General features: G+C 46.9%; 1 protein-coding gene across 3 annotated transcripts in view; it reads right to left on the bottom strand.

Annotated features, from left to right (window-relative positions):
- P3H2 (prolyl 3-hydroxylase 2) overlaps positions 1-17,401 on the bottom strand; it is a 61,412-nt gene extending 44,011 nt beyond the window's left edge. For 2 of the 3 annotated variants that reach the window (XM_081955542.1, XM_081955543.1), the window contains exon 1: positions 16,871-17,391. In XM_081955542.1, coding sequence (XP_081811668.1) covers positions 16,871-17,275 — 405 coding nt within the window. In that variant the 5' untranslated portion in view covers positions 17,276-17,391. Of the gene's footprint in view, positions 1-16,870 lie in introns of all 3 variants that reach the window. The other variant, XM_081955544.1, reaches the window with a different exon arrangement.
- Between the last annotated feature and the right edge of the window lie 1,753 nt (positions 17,402-19,154).

Below are 19,154 nucleotides of genomic sequence, written 5' to 3'. Positions count from 1 at the left end.
CTCCAAATTCAGAGAGCACCAAAAACTTTGGAGTTCAGTAGAGCCAACCCAGGATAGGGTTTAATAATAAGGTTTGGCGTAAGAGAACAGAACCAGAGGGAAGCTCCCTGGTTATCATCAACCAGGTGGGCTGAATCCCAGAGTAGCCCCTTAGTCCATGCCCAGTCCTTTCAGAGGGATGTGTATTCCCTGCATTAGGAGGGACATGATAGCAATCTTCCAATGTTTGAGGGTCTGCCCCAAAGAAGAGGAGGGGGCTCAACCTATTCTCCAAAGCACCAGAAGGCAGGAGAAGAAACAATGGACGGAAACTCATCAAAGAGAGATGCAAACCTGGAACTAAGGAGAAACTTCCTAATAGTGAGAGCAATTAACCAGTGGAACTGCTTGCCACCAGAAGTTGTGAATACTCCATCACTGGAGACTTTTAAGAAAAGATTGCATTGAAATGGTCTAGGGTCTCCTGCTTGAGCAGAGGGCTGGACTAGAAGACCTCCAAGGTCCCTTCCAACTTGATATCTGGAGAGGTTGAATCCCACCAGATTGTGTGGTGGGACCCCAGCTCTCCTTTTCATTTCCAAAGCCTGAAAAAAGTCCAAAAAAACCCCTAAGCTGTGACTTTGGGGGACAGAAGACACCTAACCATCCCATTTTAACAAGAGGCAGCAACTTTAGACCAGTGATTCTCCACCTGGCCAGCTGGGAGATGGGTGGACTTCAACTCCCAGAATTCCCCAGCCAGCCATGCTCTCTAAGCTGTGTGTGTGTGGGGGGAGACGCTCATTAGCTTTGGCCAGCTCTCCGTGTCCCTGGAAAAGCCAAACCGCAACCGGTCGGTGCTTCCCCACACGCTTCCGGTGCCAAGGCCCACTTCCTCTCCCCGCTTTGGCGTCTGCCAAAAGTTGAATTTGCTTTCTAAGTTGGAAACAGTGGTGGCCAACATTCTTTTTTATTATTTCTTATTTCAGGTTTTGCACATCCCTTGTAGAAGGTAAGCACCCCTGGTGATTCGTTTGTGACGGTGGACAGTTGGGGGCTGCAATGTCCTTCTTGCAGAAGAACAGGAGAAGGAAAAAGAGAGGGAAGGAGGGAGGGAAGGAGGGAGGGAGAGGGAAGAGGAGGGAGGAGGGGAAGGTGCTCAGACCCAGCTCCCCAAACACGACAAATCCTCTGACATGAACTCAAAAGGTTCCTTTATTAGGAGTGCCAGAAGCCCTGGTAAAAAGTTTATCTCGTAGGCGAAGAAGTCTGACTGTCCAGGAGATGAATAGTTGTCTGACGCCTCTATTCATCTCCGCCTGCTGCCTTTTATCCCCAGAGCTAGGGAGGGGCTTCACTAGCAGCGGTGGTTCTTCCTTCCCAAGGACCAGCCCATAGATTTCCATTGCTCTCCTCTCCTCTGCCTTCTGCGCATCCACGCATCAGGCACTGGACCCAGCTGTTCCTCCTCTTCCTCATCAGCCACCTCCAGACCTGGAGCTGTTGACTCTCCATCTGAGGACTGACAGACAGCCCAGGCTCCCCCCCCCCCCTCTCTCTGCCAGCTCCATCCCCTCTTCCCCCTCGGAGCTCCCAGGTTGCCCTGATGCTGACCCTCATTCCCACACCTCCTCCTCCTCCGATTTGGCTGTTGGAGGGTCCAGCGGCTGACAGACCACAACAGAAGGGGGGAAAGGACCTCCCCCCCAAAGCCCCCTCCAGCTCTGTTCTATTCTGATTCTGCCCTGGTCAAAACAGATCAAAAGGCAGGCGTGAGGGGTTTGTCCCACCCTTCCCTCCCTCTTTTCCCTCCATCTCCACACTGAGACCAAGTTTCTAGCCCTCAAGCTTCCAACACCTGGAGCCCTCGCCAACTAAGATTTTTCCTTCAGGCTAGCAACTCTGACAATTTCGTGGCTCATTGGCCAGTTTGGTTCTCAAGGTTGCTGTCTTATAAAGAGAATAATGTCTCTAAACCTGGGCAGGATAATTTGAAATTCTTGAAGGAGGCAAGTTATAAAGACCACCAAGAGGTTAATTCTTGGCTATTCATGCCTTTGGCGTAACTCAGTGTTTCCCAGCCTTGGAGGGTTAAATAGGGGTGGATTTCAACTCCCAGAAGTCCCCAATTAAAATCCACCCCTTTTCCAGAATCTGCAGTTGTAAAATACTGATTTAAGAGGTTGGGGAGCCTCAGAAAAATGTCTTAATCAATCATCAGGTGATGTGTGTGGTACGAAGGAGGGGATATTCTAATTTTTGCCTTCTTCTATAATCTGTGATCACCTTGTTGTCTCCAGTCCTGGTGCAACACTGTTTATGTCATGCCTGCAAGCCATCTTTTCTTTTGGACTTCAGGCCTGCCACGCTTTCTACTGTCTACTTTCTGTTGTGGGAAAATGGGAGTGGGGGATTGTATGGAGTTGGGTGATATGTAGCCATAACAAAATCCTTCTTAGAAAGCCAAGGTCATCTTTCCCTCTGCACCTGGACGGATGTGGATGGGAGGAAGCTGCCAGCGTGGCAGTGGGAGATTGGACCGTGGGATGGACTTGTGGGTGGGGGAGGAAAGATCTTGAACTTTCAACTGGGTGGGGAAAACCGGGAAGCTTTCAGATTCGGACTTTCCCAGATGTGCCAACATGGCTCTCTTCATCAATTGGAACTTTGAGGAACTTCTTGCCTTGGACTCTGATTTACTTTTGGATGCTATTTGGCATCCTGACATTAACCCGAATCTGGCAGCATATGCTTTCAATATCAGCCAAACAGAGCTGGGAATGGACCCTTAGCTCGGTGTTTCTCCACCATGGCAGCTTGAAGATGGGGTGGACTTCAACTCCCAGAATTCCCCAGCCAACCCACATCCCACCCACAAGATTAGCTAAAATTAATAAAAACGTATTGCCACAATGTTGGAAAATGTTGTTGCACTAGGGACCTTCTACCATATGTGGTGGGAGTGCCCGAAAGCTAGGGCTTTTTGGTACCAGATAAGAAAGTATTTGGAACAGATGCTAAATCAAAGGATGGAGTTGAGGCCAGAACTATTTTTATCAGGGATCACAAAAGAAAAACATGACAAAGGTGGTGGACTATATTTAATGCTGCATATTTTAACGGCGGCAAGACTGGTTTTTGCAGAAAAGCGGAAAAATAAAGAGACTCCCTTGGAACAAGAAATAATAAGTAAGATACTGACGTGGGCAGAGATGGACAGACTGACTCTCGAGCTCAAAGACAAGGGAGAGACGGAATATCACGGAATCTGGGACAAATGATATCGATGGTTAGAAACGAGGGGAAAAGGTCGGGACAGAGAAACACGGATAAGTTAAGAATTGGAAAATATGGCATTAAGCTTGTGTGATAGGTAGGAACCGGATATGTATTTGTATGGTTAGTAATTACATGAAAGAAAGGATCAATGGACAGGTAATCTGGCTGACTACACATACCTCTGTAGTGGATATAAAATGTAATTGTTGTAAGATCCAAAAACTATATGGAAATGTTTGTGCCAGAAATGTCGCACTATGTCCAATGTTTTTAATGTTTATCTAATGAAAAAACCTTTTTTTTAAAAATTCCCCGGCCAACCATGCCTGTTTCCACCCTCCCAAACTCCCTAGAGGGGAGCGATTGCAGAGAAAGGGTTTAGAAGACAGTAAGCAGAGACCCATTGAAAGGAACTCTGGGAGATGAAGTCCACATGACCTCAAGTGGCTGAGTTTCCAAAAAAACCCTGATGTAACTTAAAACACTGGCGTAGCCTGGAAATAAACCTCTGCATTTACGAACCAGGAGCCAGCCGAAATTATCTTCGGGATGGAGTTTTTGTGTCAGCTTCTTCAAAAGCCAGAAAAGTCTTCTAAGACCTTTGCCCTGAGTTTTTGAAACTCAGCCAGGACAGAAGAGTTTTGGAAACAGCCGTGGAAAACAAAGCGTGTTGATTAAAATAGCAGGGGTCCAGGGGTTTTGAAAACAACTCCGCATATAAATTCAGTTATTTTTTCCAATGTTATGTTTTGCAGACAAATCAAAGCTTGTAGGGAAAGTGAGTCCCTGAAGACCGGGCATTTGTTTGCCAATTGCAAAGAAATTCAGGCTGCAGATATCTTATTCCCAGGCTCCCCTGGATGGAAGTGGGGGGGATCTGCTCTTTTGGGGGGTTTTTTATGCCATGGCTTTTGGCCCAAATATTGTTCGGTGACCAACAAACAAAATCCAACAAAAGGATTAACAATATAATTGTAACCAGGAAAGATTCGTATCAAAGTAAACCTGGGATGGATGGATGGAGATAGATAATGATAGATAGAAATAGACAGAGATAGATGATAGATAGAGAGATAGATGAAATATAGATAGGTAGATAGACAGATGGACGGACAGGCAGGCAGGCAGAGATATGATAGATCAATAATGATAGATAGATGATAGATGATAGAGACATATGCAATAGATGATAGATGATAGATAGATAGATAGATAGATAGATAGATAGAGACAGATAGAGACAGATAGACAGAGACAGAGATGATAAACAGATCAATAGATGTTACATAGATGATAGAGAGATATGAGAGAAAGGGAGAGAGATGTTTGATGTTCGAAGGATGGATATACAGATGTTCGAAGGATGGATATACAGAAATACTGGGTAGATATGATGGATTGGTATATGGAGGGATGGATGATGGATAAATAGATAGAAGACAGACAGCAGACCACAATGGATATGGTGGAGACATCATGGATGATACATGGATAGACAGACAGATGATAGAAAGACAGAGAGATAAAGAACGTAGATAATAGGCAGCGATTAGAGATGACTGATGATAGGTAGGTAGATGGCAGAGGTACGGACAGATGGACAGACTGAAACCCTGGATGGATACGATGGGAGAGAAAGGGAGGGAGAGATGGGCAGCTGGTACATTTAATTTTATAAAGCTGGCTGGGGAATTCTGGGAGCTGAAGCCCAAAGGTCTTAAAGTGCTTGGACATTCCTGGTTTAGAATAAAACTCACTGCCAGCCAAGGTTCATCCAGTGTCTGAGAAGGCTTTTTAACTTCTGTTTGGCAACTCAAAAGTGAACGTTTGTCTGAACGGAGGCCAAGCCACGAAAAACAGGAGTTTTGCCCTTTTGTTGACACAAAGCAGAACCACCGAAGGAGGCTGAAAAACTTTCCTTGGCATTCGCACATCCTCTCCAAAAAGGAAAATATATAAATCTTATCATCAAATGTCTCCTCCGCGGAGACAGAAGGATGTTGAAAATGCAGAACCCAGGAACGTCTGATAACGAGGAAAGATAGCATTGAAAGAAAATTAAAGCAAAACCCCAAAGTCCCAAGAAAAGAATGTCAACAAGAGCCGAGTATTAAGTGGGACGTATAATTATCGGATTTCTTGCATCTTTTTTTCCAACTGTGCAAAAAGGACGAGGCAAAAACTGCTTTCCTTATTTTTGTAATGGAAACTCAACCAAAACAAGAGCAACAAAATCAGAAATGACTCCAAATGGAGTCAGAAAAAAAAAAAAAGAACGTAAGAAAATGCACAGGGGGACCTCGACTTATGACTGCTCACTTAGTGACTGTTCAAAGTTACAAGTGACATGACTGTTTATTCACACTTATGACTGTTGTGGCTTCCCCAGGGTCACGTGATCAAAATTTGGACATTTGGCAGAGTGTTTTATTAATATGGAACAACATTAAACACGACCACTATACCAAAACACCCATTTGGCTATCTACGATGGAAGCATACATACCCCCAAATTTAATTAACATGGAAAATATAGTTACATATAAAGAGTTATTGAACAGACAGAGGGAGATCAAAATTCGATTAGAATTGGCATCACAAGGGGTACAAGTAGAATGGTGGTCCTACTTACAGATACAATCAAGGTTTGCACAGGATAGGAAGAAGGAAGGTATTGTCAAAGATTACACAATGTTAGATAAACTTTTGATACAGTCAGAAGACAGGCTGATCAAAGTGTTGTATAGATTTTTGTTGGAGTATAAGGTAGAGGAGGAACATGTCAAAGAAACTATGGTCGCCTGTGCGAAAAATTTTGGTTATAATGTGGAATTGGCTAAGTGGGAAAAACTTTGGATACTTAATCAGAAACTGACAATGGTTATGGCGTATAAAGAAAATCTTTATAAGATCTTCTACAGATGGCATCTCCCCCCCCCCCCCCAGTATGGGTCTCCAAAATGTTTAAAAATCTGGCCCCAAATTGTTGGAAGTGCAAAAAAACACCAGGCACTTTTTATCATATGTGGTGGACGTGCAATGAGGCAAAAAAATACTGGAAAATGATTCAATTATGGTTAGAACAAATGGTGGGAGAACAAATCTTGTTTCAACCACAAATTTTTCTCCTAGGTATAATACCGGAGAGGTTTAAGAAAGATACACTTTATCTAGTTATATATGTACTAACTGCGGCGCGCATAACTTATGCACAATATTGGAAAAAAGAAAATACACCATCAGAGCTAGATGTAATGAGAAAAGTATTCGCCTGTGCGGAAGCAGATAGGTTCACTCTTGAACTTAAAAATAAAGGGGAATCAGAATATTTTGACGTATGGAACAGATTTTATGATTGGCATAAGACAAGGTGACAAGACTGGAATAAACTGCACATATTGTGATTGGACAGAAGGATAGACAATGTATTAAGTAGGCTAATAGTTAATGGTTGAGACTAGCTGTATACAATGTGAATGTACGGTCACTTCGACTTCGCGGTACTGCATTGCTTTAAATGTAAAAATAAGAAATATATATTCAAAAAAAAATTGGACACTTGGCAACTGACTCGTATTAATGACGGTTGCCGCATCCTGGGGTCCCAGGGTTTGCGACCTTCTGACAAGCAAAGTCAACGAGGGAACCAGATTCACTTAACAACCATGCTGCTCATTTAACAACAACGGCAAGAAAGGTCATAAAACGGTGCAAGACTCACTTAATAAACGTCTCATTTAGCATGTTGGGCTCAATTGTGGTCGTAAGTCGAAGATGACCTGTATACAGGTGGTTCTCCACTTATGACCACTCACTTAATGACCCTTCAAACTTACCACAGGAGATTTACGATCTGGATCCAGAGTTATGACGGTTGGCTCCTCCCCCTGGTGATCACATGACCATACTTCAAGCACTCGCAACATGGCGGCCTTTATGGCCACGTGTCCCATTTTGAGTCACGTGACCTTGTTTTAAAACCCAAGCGCTTACTTCAGATTTCACGACATTTTCCGCCACAGTCATAAAGCAAACGTGATGGCCACTAAACAAATCAGTTTACTTAACAGCCACAATCAGAGTAGCTTGTTCTGCAATCACTTCATTTAACTCAGTGTCCCAAAAAACAATCTTGTGAGAATCGGGTCCATCACACGACCGACCCATTTTATGACCGTTGTGATTTACGACAGTTATAGGCAGCCTCCCTTACCGTCGTAACTCGAGGACTACCTGTATTAAGCTTAACAAGAGTCGCTGGATTATTAATCAACACACTACTATGGAGGCAGTCCTTGACTGACAAGTTACAATTGAGCCCCAAATTTGGGTTGCTAAGTGAGACCGTTGTTAAGTGAGCTTTGACCCATTTTACGACCTTTCTTGCAAACAGTTGTTAAGTGAATCCCTGCAGTTGTTCAGTTAGTAACACAGTTGTTAAGTGAATCCAGATTCCCCGTTGAGTTTGCTTATCGGGAGGTCGCAAAAGGGGATCACGTAACCCTGGGACACTGAATCCGTCGTAAGTACAGGCCAGTTTCCAAGCGTCTGAATTCTGATCACGTCCCCAAGGGGATCCTGCAAGTGGGGAAAATGGTCACAAAAAAAGTCACTTTTTCCCCAATGTCGTCGTGAGTTCGAACGGTCACTAAATGAACCGTTGTAATTTGAGGACTACTGGTATTGGCAGAGGCAGGCCTGTTTCCTTTCTGGCTAAGGCGGGAGCTTTGCTTTCAGGGAGGTTTCGATGCTTTGAATATTTGCAATTCATATTCTCCCCCCCCCCCCCCCGTTAGTTAGAGAAAACGTGCACATAGTTTCCCCCCTCCGTGCATCACACAGAGTGGAAAAGGCTTTTTATGGCCATGTTTTGCATTGGAGACGGGACCCTGTCAGAGGGCAACTATCAATCCTCCTCCTTGCCCACCATGGGAGGGGCCGTCCACAGCTGGGAGACGAGCCAGCTGTTTAAATCGGTCCTCTCCGACCAAAAACAGATCCCGGCGAGGGGATCTCAGAAGCTAAAATGGGAACCGTGGCTCCCCCCTCCCCCTCTCATCCATCGATCTCTCCATCCCTCCATCCATGGGTGTCTCTCTCTCTCTAATTTATATGCTGCCCAGCTATCTATCCATCCACCCATCTTCTCTGTCTTCATCATATCCATCCATTGTTCCTTCCTTCCTTCCTTCCTTCCTTCCTTCCTTCCTTCCTTCCTTCCTTCCTTCCTTCTTTCTTTCCTTCCTTCTTTCATCCATCCAACTTTCTAATTTATATGCTGCCCATCTCTATCCATTCACGCATCCTCTCTGTCTTCATCATATCCATCGTTTGTTTCTTTCTTCCTCCTTCCTTCCTTCCTTCCTTCCTTTCTTTTCTTTGTTCTTTTTTCTTTCCTTCCTTCCTTCCTTCATCCATCCATCCATCCATCTTTCTATGCTGCCCATCTCTATTCATTCACCCATCCTCTATGACTTCATCATATCCATCCATTGTTTCTTCCTTCCTTTTCTTCCTTTCCTTCCTTCTTTTTCTTTCTTTCTTTCTTTCTTTCTTTCTTTCTTTCTTTCTTTCTTTCTTTCCTTCCTTCCTTCATCCATCCATCCATCCATCCATCCTTTCATTCTTTCCTTCTTTTTTCTTTTCTTCTTTCTTCTTTCTCTAATCTTTCTTTCATCTATCTATCTCTCTATCTATCTGCTCAGTCAATTTGTCTCTTTACATCCCATTGATCGATCGATCCATCCATCCATCGATCCATCCACTCTTTCTCTCCCTTGCATCCATCCATTCTGCCTACCTGTCCACCCACCCACCCATCCATCCATCCATCATACCCCCTCCCCCTCTCCCATTATTTTACAGGGAGAGATTAAAACCAGAGCCAGGTCCCAGTCAGGAGGGAGACCCAAAGCCAGAGCCCTCCAAGGCCTTCTCTGTCCACTCACACCCATCTCTCAGCAGGACTTGGAAAAGAAAAGAAAGAATGCTTGAATTTATAAATGAAAGACTCCACAAGGCTCCCTTGGCTGCTGTGGCTGAGACCCCCTCCTGGGGTGGGGGTGTCCACGGTTTCATTAACTCCAGACAGCCATCCCGAGCAGCGTAATTGGGGAGGGGTGTGTGTGTGTGTGTGTGTGTGTGTGTGTGTGTGTGTGTGATTATGGCTAATTTGCTGTGGCTCCCAGCTGCTTTCCCGTGGAAGAGAAAGAGCCAGAGAGAGGTCTGGGCATTTGGAAAGCAAAGACTGACATGTGGTTATTTGCAAAAAAAAAAAAAAACCCTTTTGTGCACCTTAGGAGCCATTTGGGGCTGGAAAGAAGGAATGGACACTCAGTCTCTGAATTTCTGAGATATCAGCCAAGCAGATGCCTCCAGCAAGGGTGTATGACATTCTCCCGGTTTTATTTCCGTCCTGTATTTAATTTTAACTCCCCAGAAGACGCTGCTATTTATGATCCCAGGCTGAGAACTGCAGTCATTGTTGGCCTAAGCAGGGGAAGAGCCAGGCATTCTCCGCCTGCCCTTCTTCTACCAACGGCCTGGGTATAATTACCGAAGAACAATTGCCAGCAAATTACATAAATTCTCCCAGAGACAGACAATTACTTGTTTTCCGTAGCTGTCGAAGCACAGCCGACAATGGGGAACAGGAGGTCAAGCAGCGAAGGAAAAAAGATCCTCCTCTCAGTCTGTGATTTTAAAAGCCTCAAGGAAGCCCAGTGTTGAATTTTCATGAAATATAAGGAGAGTTTGCAATTATGAACACGTAGAGTAGAGTAGAGTAGAAAAGGAAGAGAAAAAGAGAAGAGAGAAGAGAAGAATAGATTTGAAATTAGAATAGAATTGAAATTAGAATGGAAGGGAAGGGACCTTGAAGGTCTTCTAGTCCAGCCCCCTGCTCAAGTAGGGGAATCTATACTATTTCAAATAAGTGACTGTCCAGTCTTTTCTTCAAAACCTCCAGTGATGAAGCATCCAGAATTTCTGGAGGCAACTTCTGTTCCACCGATTAGTTGTTCTCACCGTCAGGAGGTTTCTCCTAAATTTGAGGCTGCTTTTCTCTTTGGTTAGTTTCCATCCATTGTTTCTTGTCATGGATAGACTCCAAGAGATTCCTGGAAGGCTGGCACTCGGATAAATCAGCCATCGACTGACACATAGAAATAAACAACATCTGCATTCCAGAATAACAGAGTTAGAAACGACTTTGGAGGTCTTCTAGTGAAGAGCAGTCAACCGACGGAACAGAAGTTCCCTTCAGAAGTCGTGGGAGCTTCATCCCTGGAGGCTTTCAAGAAGGGACTGGACTTCCATTGGTCAGAAATGGTGTAGGGTCTCCTGCTTGAGCACGGAGGGGTTGGACTAGATGACCTCCAAGGTCCCTTCCAACTCTGTTAATCTGTAATCTATCCCCCTGCTCAAGCAGGAGACCCTCGACCATTTCTGACAGACGGCTGCCCAGCCTCTTCTTGAAAGCCTCCAGGGGTGGAGCTCCCACAGCTTCCGAAGGCAGCTCATTGACTGACGGTTCAAAGTTACAATGGCAGCCGGATTCACTTAACAACCATGTGGCTCACATAAGAATTGCAGGGATTCGCTTAACAACTGTGGCAAGAAAGATCGTAAAAAGGGGCAGAACTCACTGGATAATTGCCTCACTTAGCAACAGAAATGTTGGGCTCAATGATTGCTGTAAATCAAGGACTTACAGATAGTGCAGGATTTATGAGATTTATGACCATTTTCACACTTATGACCGCTGCAGCATCCCCCTGGTCACATGATCAAAATTCAGATGCTTGGCAACTAACTCATATTTACGACGGTCGCAATGTCCCAGGATCACGTGATCCCCTTTTGCGACCTTCGGATCAGCAGCGGGAAAGCCAGATTCAGTTAACAACTGGGCGACTAACTTAACAGCTGCAGTGATTCACTTAACAACCGTGGCAAGAAAGGTCAGAAAATGGGGTAAAACTCACTTATAACTGTCTCACTTAGCAACAGAAATGTTGGGATCAATTGTGATTCGTAAGTCGAGGAATACCTGCACAGGAATAAGACCATCAATCCTTAAAAACAGACTCACAAACCAGGGAAAATGTACATTTAATAATTGTGAGATACAAAACGACTTAAATAAAAAAAATAAAACCCTGTTTTTGCCATTTCTCAGAGTTAAGTTCCTGGGAAGATACGATACACGTAGAGCATTAACTTGATTTGGAAATAAATACTTGATCTTTTTCAATGAATGCATTCTTTTGAATGACATGTAGGGAAACCGACAGCTGGACGGCTGGAATAGATTTCCTGTGATCCTTGCCAAAAGCTAATGGGAGAGACAGTTTTATAGATCCGGTTACCCACGGGGTTGAAAAATTGAGACTTCTGGGCAATTGCCTACAGATCACGTATGGACAATCACAGCGTTTCTTGAAAAGGTTAAACTTTCCTAATGTGCAGATGTATATTTCATTTCAATCAGAATAAGAGCTGGAAGGGGCCTTGGAGGTCTTCTAGTCCAACCCTCTGCCCAGGCAGGAAAGCATGTAACATTTCAGACAAATGAAAAGTTAAATGCTTTCTTCTCCTGCCTTCTGGTGCTTTGGAAAATAAATCGACTACCTCAATGACTTGAATAGAGCTGGAAGGGACCCTGGAGGTCCTCTAGTCTAACCCCTTGCTCAAGCAGGAGACCCTAGACCCTTTCAGATAGGTGGCTGCCAGTCTCTTCTTGAAAGCCTCCAATGATGAAGTCCCTACAAGCCTCTCCTTGATCAGTTTCCATCCGTTGCTTCTTGTCTTCTTCTTCTTCAGGTGCTTTGGAGAATTCGTTGATCCCTTCTTCTTCGGGACAGCCCTAGAGGTGGTATTCAGCCAGTTTTGACCAGTTCTGGAGAACCAGTAGCAGAAATTTTGAGTAGTTCGGAGAACCAGCAAATACCACCTCTGGCTGGCCCCGCCCCCATCTATTCTCTGCCTCCCAAGTCCCGGCTGATCGGATGGGTCTTCTCCAGTTGCCCCGCAGAGGAGAACGGAGCTGGAGAGCAGGTTGGTGGGGTGGGAAGGGAGATTTTACAGTATCCTTCCCCCAGGAATGGGGATTTTGCAGAATCCTTCCCCTGTCGTGCCCACGAAGCCACACCATGCCCACAGAACCAGTAGTAAAAAAATGTGAATCCCACCACTGGACAGCCCCTCCAATACCGGAATGCTGCTATCACGTCCTTCTTTTCTCTAGACTGGCCAGACTCAATTCCTGCAACCGTTGTTCATACGTTTCAGTCTCCACGCTTTCAATTCTCTTAGTTGCTCTTCTCTGCACTTTCTCCAAAGTCCCAGCCTCTTTTTTGTCAAGCATTGGGAAAAGCAGTTGGCTCAAGAGGAACGTCCTGGTCACGCCGGGAAGGACTGAGTAAAGGGAAGTCAACTAGGACAAAGGCAGAAAGCTGCTCCTCTGCGGAGAGACCTTTCAACTTTCCCATGACGGATCCCGGCTTGTTGCCTGTCCTTGGCCCAGCGCCTGCTGACTCCCGGAAGGCCCTGCCCCTCGTCGTCCCAGCTGGATAAGCAGACCTTGGGAGGAAGCCCTGGGGACTCCCGGGTGGGGATCTGACGTGCGGGAGGAAGCCTTCCCTGCTCTTCTGGAACACGCCAAGGGATCCACCCAGTTTCATTCCAGGAGATCAGGAGCCCGAGAGCAGATCCTGGGACCTGGGTGAAACCTGGGCCAGAGGCAGCCGAAAGGGGCCGCAGGGAGGGCGTCAGAGGAAAGAAGCAAAAATAGGGAACCTTTGCAAATGATGTCCCGGTTTCCTCCTGTCTTGACCACAGGGACAATTGACCCCAAACCTTGGATGGCTCACTGAAACATTCGCTAAGTGGGGTTTGCCCCATTTTATGACCTTTCTTGCCACTGTTGTTAAGTGAATCATTGCAGTTGTTAAGTGAGTAACATGGCTGTTAAGCAAACCCGGCTTCCCCGTTGACTTTGCTTGTCAGAAAGTCGCAAAAGGGGATCACGTGACCCTGGGACATTGTGCGACCATCACAAATGTGAGTCTTTGACCTAGCAGAGATTTCATGACCCAACTAGATAACATCATCATGGCAGAAGGGAGTTGGGTGTGTGGAGCAGGGGGAGCAGGACAACTGTGGGGTCGTTGGTGCTCTCACATCAGTGATGTTCCCTAGTTGTGTCATGAAAGGTCTCAACAGTTCCAAGAAAACAATCAAGTTCAGAAAGAACCAAGAATCCAACAGCCCTCCCCCTCCTCCCTTCTAGCACTGATGATGTTACCTAGGTGGGTCCTGAAACGTCTGCAAAAAAACCACCAAGCTCAGAGAGCACAAAGGACCCCACAGTCCTTTTGTCTCCTCCTCCCCCTCCCCCTCCTCCTCTCTTCAAACCCCACTCTCTTCCAGCACTGATGATGTTACCTAGTTGGACCTTGAAACGTCTGCAAGGGAACTACTAAACTCAGAGAGTACCAAGGACCCCACAATCCTCCTCCTCCTCCTCCCCCCTCCCCCTCTTTAGAATATAATATAATGGAATGGACTAGAATAGAATAGAATAGAATAGAACAGAACAGAATAGAATAGAATAGAATAGAACAGAACACAATACAATACAATACAATACAATAGTAGAGTTGGAAGGGACCTTGGAGGTCTTCTAGTCCAACCTCCTGCCTAGGCAGGAAACCCTATACCGTTTCAGACAAATGGCTATTCAACATCTTCTTAAAGACTTCCAGTGTTGGGGCTTTCACAACTTCTGGAGGCAGGTTGTTCCACTGGTTAATTGTGCTAATTGTCAGGAAATTTGTCAGGAAATTTCTCCTCAGTTCTACGTTGCTTCTCTCTTTTATCAGTTTCCTTGATTCCTTTCTTGCCATCTCCGCAAACCCCACTCCCTCCTCCTAACACTGATAGAGTTATCTAGTCAGGTCATGAAACGTCTGCAAGGAAATGACCCAAGCTCAAAGTGCACTAAGGAGCCTCAGTTCAATCCTGATCTACAAATATTCTTTTTTATCAGGATTGCCACAGCCCAGTGACGCAGACTTCGCATTCGAGCCCTACTCCGGTCTAAGACGAATATTGACAGGAGATCGAGGGATTAGGGCACCAGAAGAGCAAAAAAGACACCGCCAAACACAGGAAGACAGAAACAAAAACAAAAAAAACCTAAACCCAGGACCAGATCAAAATGCAATGTGACATATTTACCCTCCCCACGCAAAAGCTAGAAAAACAAAAGGCTGCATTAAGAACCCGTCGTCTTCCCCCTAAAACCACAGAATTTGGCTGGTTGGGAAGGTTTTCCAGACCTCATTAAGTTTGGAGTCGCTGCCTTTCGAAAAAAACAACGTCTAAATGAAAAACAGTCTCTTTTCATCAGACATGTGCGAGGAGGGCATTGAAAGAAACTCTGTCTGGGGGCCAAACGGCAGACACCCAAGATGACATCATGAAAAAGACTCCTTGCCCAATTCGCAGGCGCAACGTTTGCTGCACCTCCAGCAATCTTGCGAAGCACGCACTGGCCCCACAGCGCTTACAACACAACCTTGCAAGGTGGGAATACAGTGCCTTACCCCCCCCCCCCACCAGAGGCCAAAGGAATTCGGTTAGGGCCCCCACTCCTGCAGCTCCGAACTAGGCAAGATTTACAAGGTAAATGCAATTTACAAATGCAATTTATGATGTAAAAAAGGACGTTGGGACTCTGGAAAGAGGGCAGAGAAGAGCAACAAAGATGAAACATAGGAAGAACAGTTGCAGGAACTGGGGATGGCTAATAAAAGAAGGACCAGAGGAGACATGATAGGAAGGCGCGAAACAAACGAATAAGCTGCTCAACGAATAAATATGCCAAATAATGAATAAATAAATGCTAAATCAGTAAATGAGTAAATTTGCTAAATAAATCCACTAAATAAATAACTACCCTAAATAATAAATAAACAGATATTCTAAAGAAATAAATATACTAAATAAATTAATGACTAAATGTGCTAAATAAAAAAAATTGCTGTCCTAAATAAGTAATGAATACAGGGAGCCCTTGACTTACGACTACAACTGAGCCCAATATTTCTGTTGCTAAGTGAGACAGTTTTAAGTGTGTTTTGCTCCACCTTTCTTGCCATAGTTGTTAAGTGAATCACTGCGGTTGTTAAGTTAGAAACATGGTCATTAAGTGAATCCGGCTTCCCCATGGACTTTGCTTGTCAGAAGGTCGCCAAAGAAGGTCATGTGACCCCGGGACACTGCGACCGTCACAAATACGAGTCACTTGCCAAGCGTCTGAATTTTGATCAAATGACCATAGGGATGCTGAAATGGTCATAAGTGTGAAAATGGTCATAAGTCGCTTTTTAGTACTATTGTAACTTCAGTCACTAAATGAACTGTCATAAGTCGAGGAGTACCAATAAATAGAAATAACAAAATCAAAGGAAGGGACCTTGGAGGTCTTCTAGTCCAACCCCCTGCACAAAATCACAAAGTAACAGAATTGGGGGGAACCTTAGAGGTCTTCTAGTCCAACCCTCTGCTCAGAATCACAGAATCACAGAATTGGAGGAACCTTAGTGGTCTTCTAGTCCAACCCCCTGCTCAGAATCACAGACTAACAGAATTGGAAGGGAACCTTAGTGGTCTTCTAGTCCAACCCCCCGCTCAGAATCAGAGAACAACAGAAGTGGAAGGGACCTTGGAGGTCTTCTAGTCCAACCCCATGCACAAAATCACAGAGTAACAGAATTGGAGGTAACCTTAGAGGTCTTCTAGTCCAACCCTCTGCTCAAAATCACAGACTAACAGAATTGGAAGGGAACCTTAGTGGTCTTCTAGTCCAACCCCCCCCCCCCCCGCTCAGAATCAGAGAACAACAGAAGTGGAAGGGACCTTGGAGGTCTTCTAGTCCAACCCCATGCACAAAATCACAGACTAACAGAATTGGAGGAACCTTAGTGGTCTTCTAGTCCAACCCTCTGCTCAAAATCACAGACTAACAGAATTGGAAGGGAACCTTAGTGATCTTCTAGTCCAACCCCCCCCCCCCCGCTCAGAATCACAGACTAACAGAAGTGGAAGGGACCTAAGAGGTCTTCTAGTCCAACCCCATGCACAAAATCACAGAGTAACAGAATTGGAGGTAACCTTAGAGGTCTTCTAGTCCAACCCTCTGCTCAAAATCACAGACTAACAGAATTGGAAGGGAACCTTAGTGGTCTTCTAGTCCAACCCCGCCCCCCCGCTCAGAATCAGAGAACAACAGAAGTGGAAGGGACCTTGGAGGTCTTCTAGTCCAACCCCATGCACAAAATCACAGACTAACAGAATTGGAGGAACCTTAGTGGTCTTCTAGTCCAACCCTCTGCTCAAAATCACAGACTAACAGAATTGGAAGGGAACCTTAGAAGTCTTCTAGTCGAACCCCCCGCTCAGAATCACAGACTAACAGAAGTGGAAGGGACCTAAGAGGTCATCTAGTCCAACCCCCTGTTCAGGCAGGGCTCTGAAGACAATCCCAAGGAATCGGGGGCTGCTGAAGGGGAGGGTGGACTCCGTCGGAGGGAGGCGCCGGGCTCACCTGGATGTAGGCGCGCTGCAGGTAGCTGTAGGGCAGGCGGCGCTGGAAGTCGGCGCGCACCTCCTGGCCGGCGGGGGCTTTGGCGGCCTCGGGGCCCAGGCAGGCGCGGAGGCAGCGGGCGCGGCGGAGGAGGGCGCCGGCCCAGGGCAGCGGGTCCCGCCCGGCCTCCAGCGGCTCTTCCCGCCGGCACCTCCGCCCGCAGCCCGCCCGCTTCTCCCGCAGCCGCCGCTCCGCGCTCAGCGCCCGCTCCAGCCCGCGCGCCGCGCCCGCGAAGTCCGCCCGCGAGTGCGCCTCCAGCCCCGCCGCGTACAGAGCCTCGAAGGGCGGCTCGGAGCTCGCCCGCAGCGCCAGCAGCGCCTCCGCCAGCAGCAGCAGCCGCAGCAGCAGCCGCAGCCCCGCCGCCATCCCGGGCAGGTGCCCGGCGGCTTCCCCGGAGGCTCCCGCCAGCGCTGCCCCGCCGCCCCGCCTTGCCCGCTGGGGAGGAATCGCCGCGCTGCCCCGCTTCCCCGCCGGCTCGGCTCGGCTCTGCCGGCCCGCGATCGTCGCTTCTCTCCTCCCTTCGGGCCCGCCCCTTCAGCCGGCCGCCTCGGTCGGGAAGGATCGCGCAGCAGAGATTCCCAGGGATTCCGCCGGGATCCGACCCTGGAGAGGGAATCGCTGCCAAATCCCGACGGGGAAGGAAGGAAGGAGCGCGCTCGGCCCGCCGGATCCATAGACGGGGGCTCAAGCTATTCTCCGAAAGCTCCAGAAGGCAGGAGGAGGAGAAGCAACCGAGGGAAACTCATCAAGGAGAGAAGCAACCTGGGATTAAGGAGAAACTTCCCAAAAGTGGGGATAATTCACCAGTGGAACGACTTGCCACAAGAAGTGATGGATGCTCCAACACCGGAAGTTTTAAAGAAGAGATTGGACATCCACTTATCTGAAAGGGGTTAGGGCAGAGGGGAAATCCAGCAGGTTCTGACAGGTTCTGGAGAACCGGCAAATACCACCTCTGGCTGGCTCCTGGAGTGGGCAGGGAATGCCACACCCACCAAACCATGCCCACAGAGCTGGTAGTAAAAAAAATTGAATTTCTGGGATAGGGTCTCTTCTTGAGTAGAGGGTTGGACTAGAAGACCTCCAAGGTCCCTTCCAGCTCTACTAACAGAATACAGAATAACAGAATACTCTGGAAAGACTGCAGAGAAGAGCAACAAAGAGGATCAGAATAGAGCTGGAAGGGACCTTGGAGGTCTTTTAGTCCAACCCCCTGCCTAGGCAGGAAACCCTACACCACTTCAGACAAATGGTTATCTAACATCTTCTTTAAAACTTTCAGTGTTGGAGCAGTCACAACTTCTGGAGGCAAGTTATTGTCATTGATTGATTGATTAGATGGTTGATTGATTGATTGATTGATTGGCATTTGATCTTTACAGTCAATCAGGGATAAGGAGTCGGTGGAGGAGAGACCACGGGGAGATCCCCCAGGCTGTAAACTAGGCTAGGAAGAAAATCAATCCACCCCAAAATAAATTAGCCAGCAGGGTTTTTTTCCCCCTGTCCAAATGCTCACATTAATTAATTAATCGTGTTAACCTCATCAGAGTCGAGATGCTAATTTACTGACCTCTTTATCCCGTTTCCAGGATTGTTGTAAGCCCCCCTCCCCTGAGTGGCTTGATAGGAAGAGGGGCGGCATATTGATTGATATGCCCCCAAACCACCCCAACGAGGCTGTCGAAATGATGTCCCGGTGTTTGGAAGCCGTCCGGGTCTGGATGGGGGACAACAGACTCAAGCTCAACCCCTCCAAGACAGAGTGGCTGTGGTTACCGGCACCTCGGTTCAGTCAGTTGATTCCATCGCTGGCCATAGGGGGCGAACAATTGCCCCCTGTGGAACGGGCGCGCAATTTGGGCGTCCTCCTAGATGCCCGGCTGTCGATGGATGACCATGTGGCAGCCATGGCAAGGGGGGCGTTCCACCAGGTTCGCCTGGTGCGCCAATTGCGCCCATTGGACTGGGACGCCTTACGCACAGTCACTCATGCGCTGGTGACGTCCCGTCTGGACTACTGCAATGCTCTCTACATGGGGCTCCCCTTGAGATGTACCCAAAGACTACAGCTAGTTCAGAATGCGGCCGCGCGGGCCATCATGGGGAGTACTAGGTACTCCCACATAACACCTCTCCTGCGCGAGCTGCACTGGCTGCCTGTTGTTTTTCGGGTGCATTTCAAGGTGCTGATTACCATCTTCAAAGCGCTCCATGGCACAGGACCTAGTTACCTGCGGGATCG

Source organism: Natrix helvetica (assembly GCF_964273705.1).
Source record: "Natrix helvetica genome assembly, chromosome: 5".
In the NCBI taxonomy this organism is placed as follows: domain Eukaryota; kingdom Metazoa; phylum Chordata; class Lepidosauria; order Squamata; family Natricidae; genus Natrix; species Natrix helvetica.
Note: the sequence above shows the minus strand (reverse complement) of the source record. Positions and strands in the feature narration are given on the sequence as shown.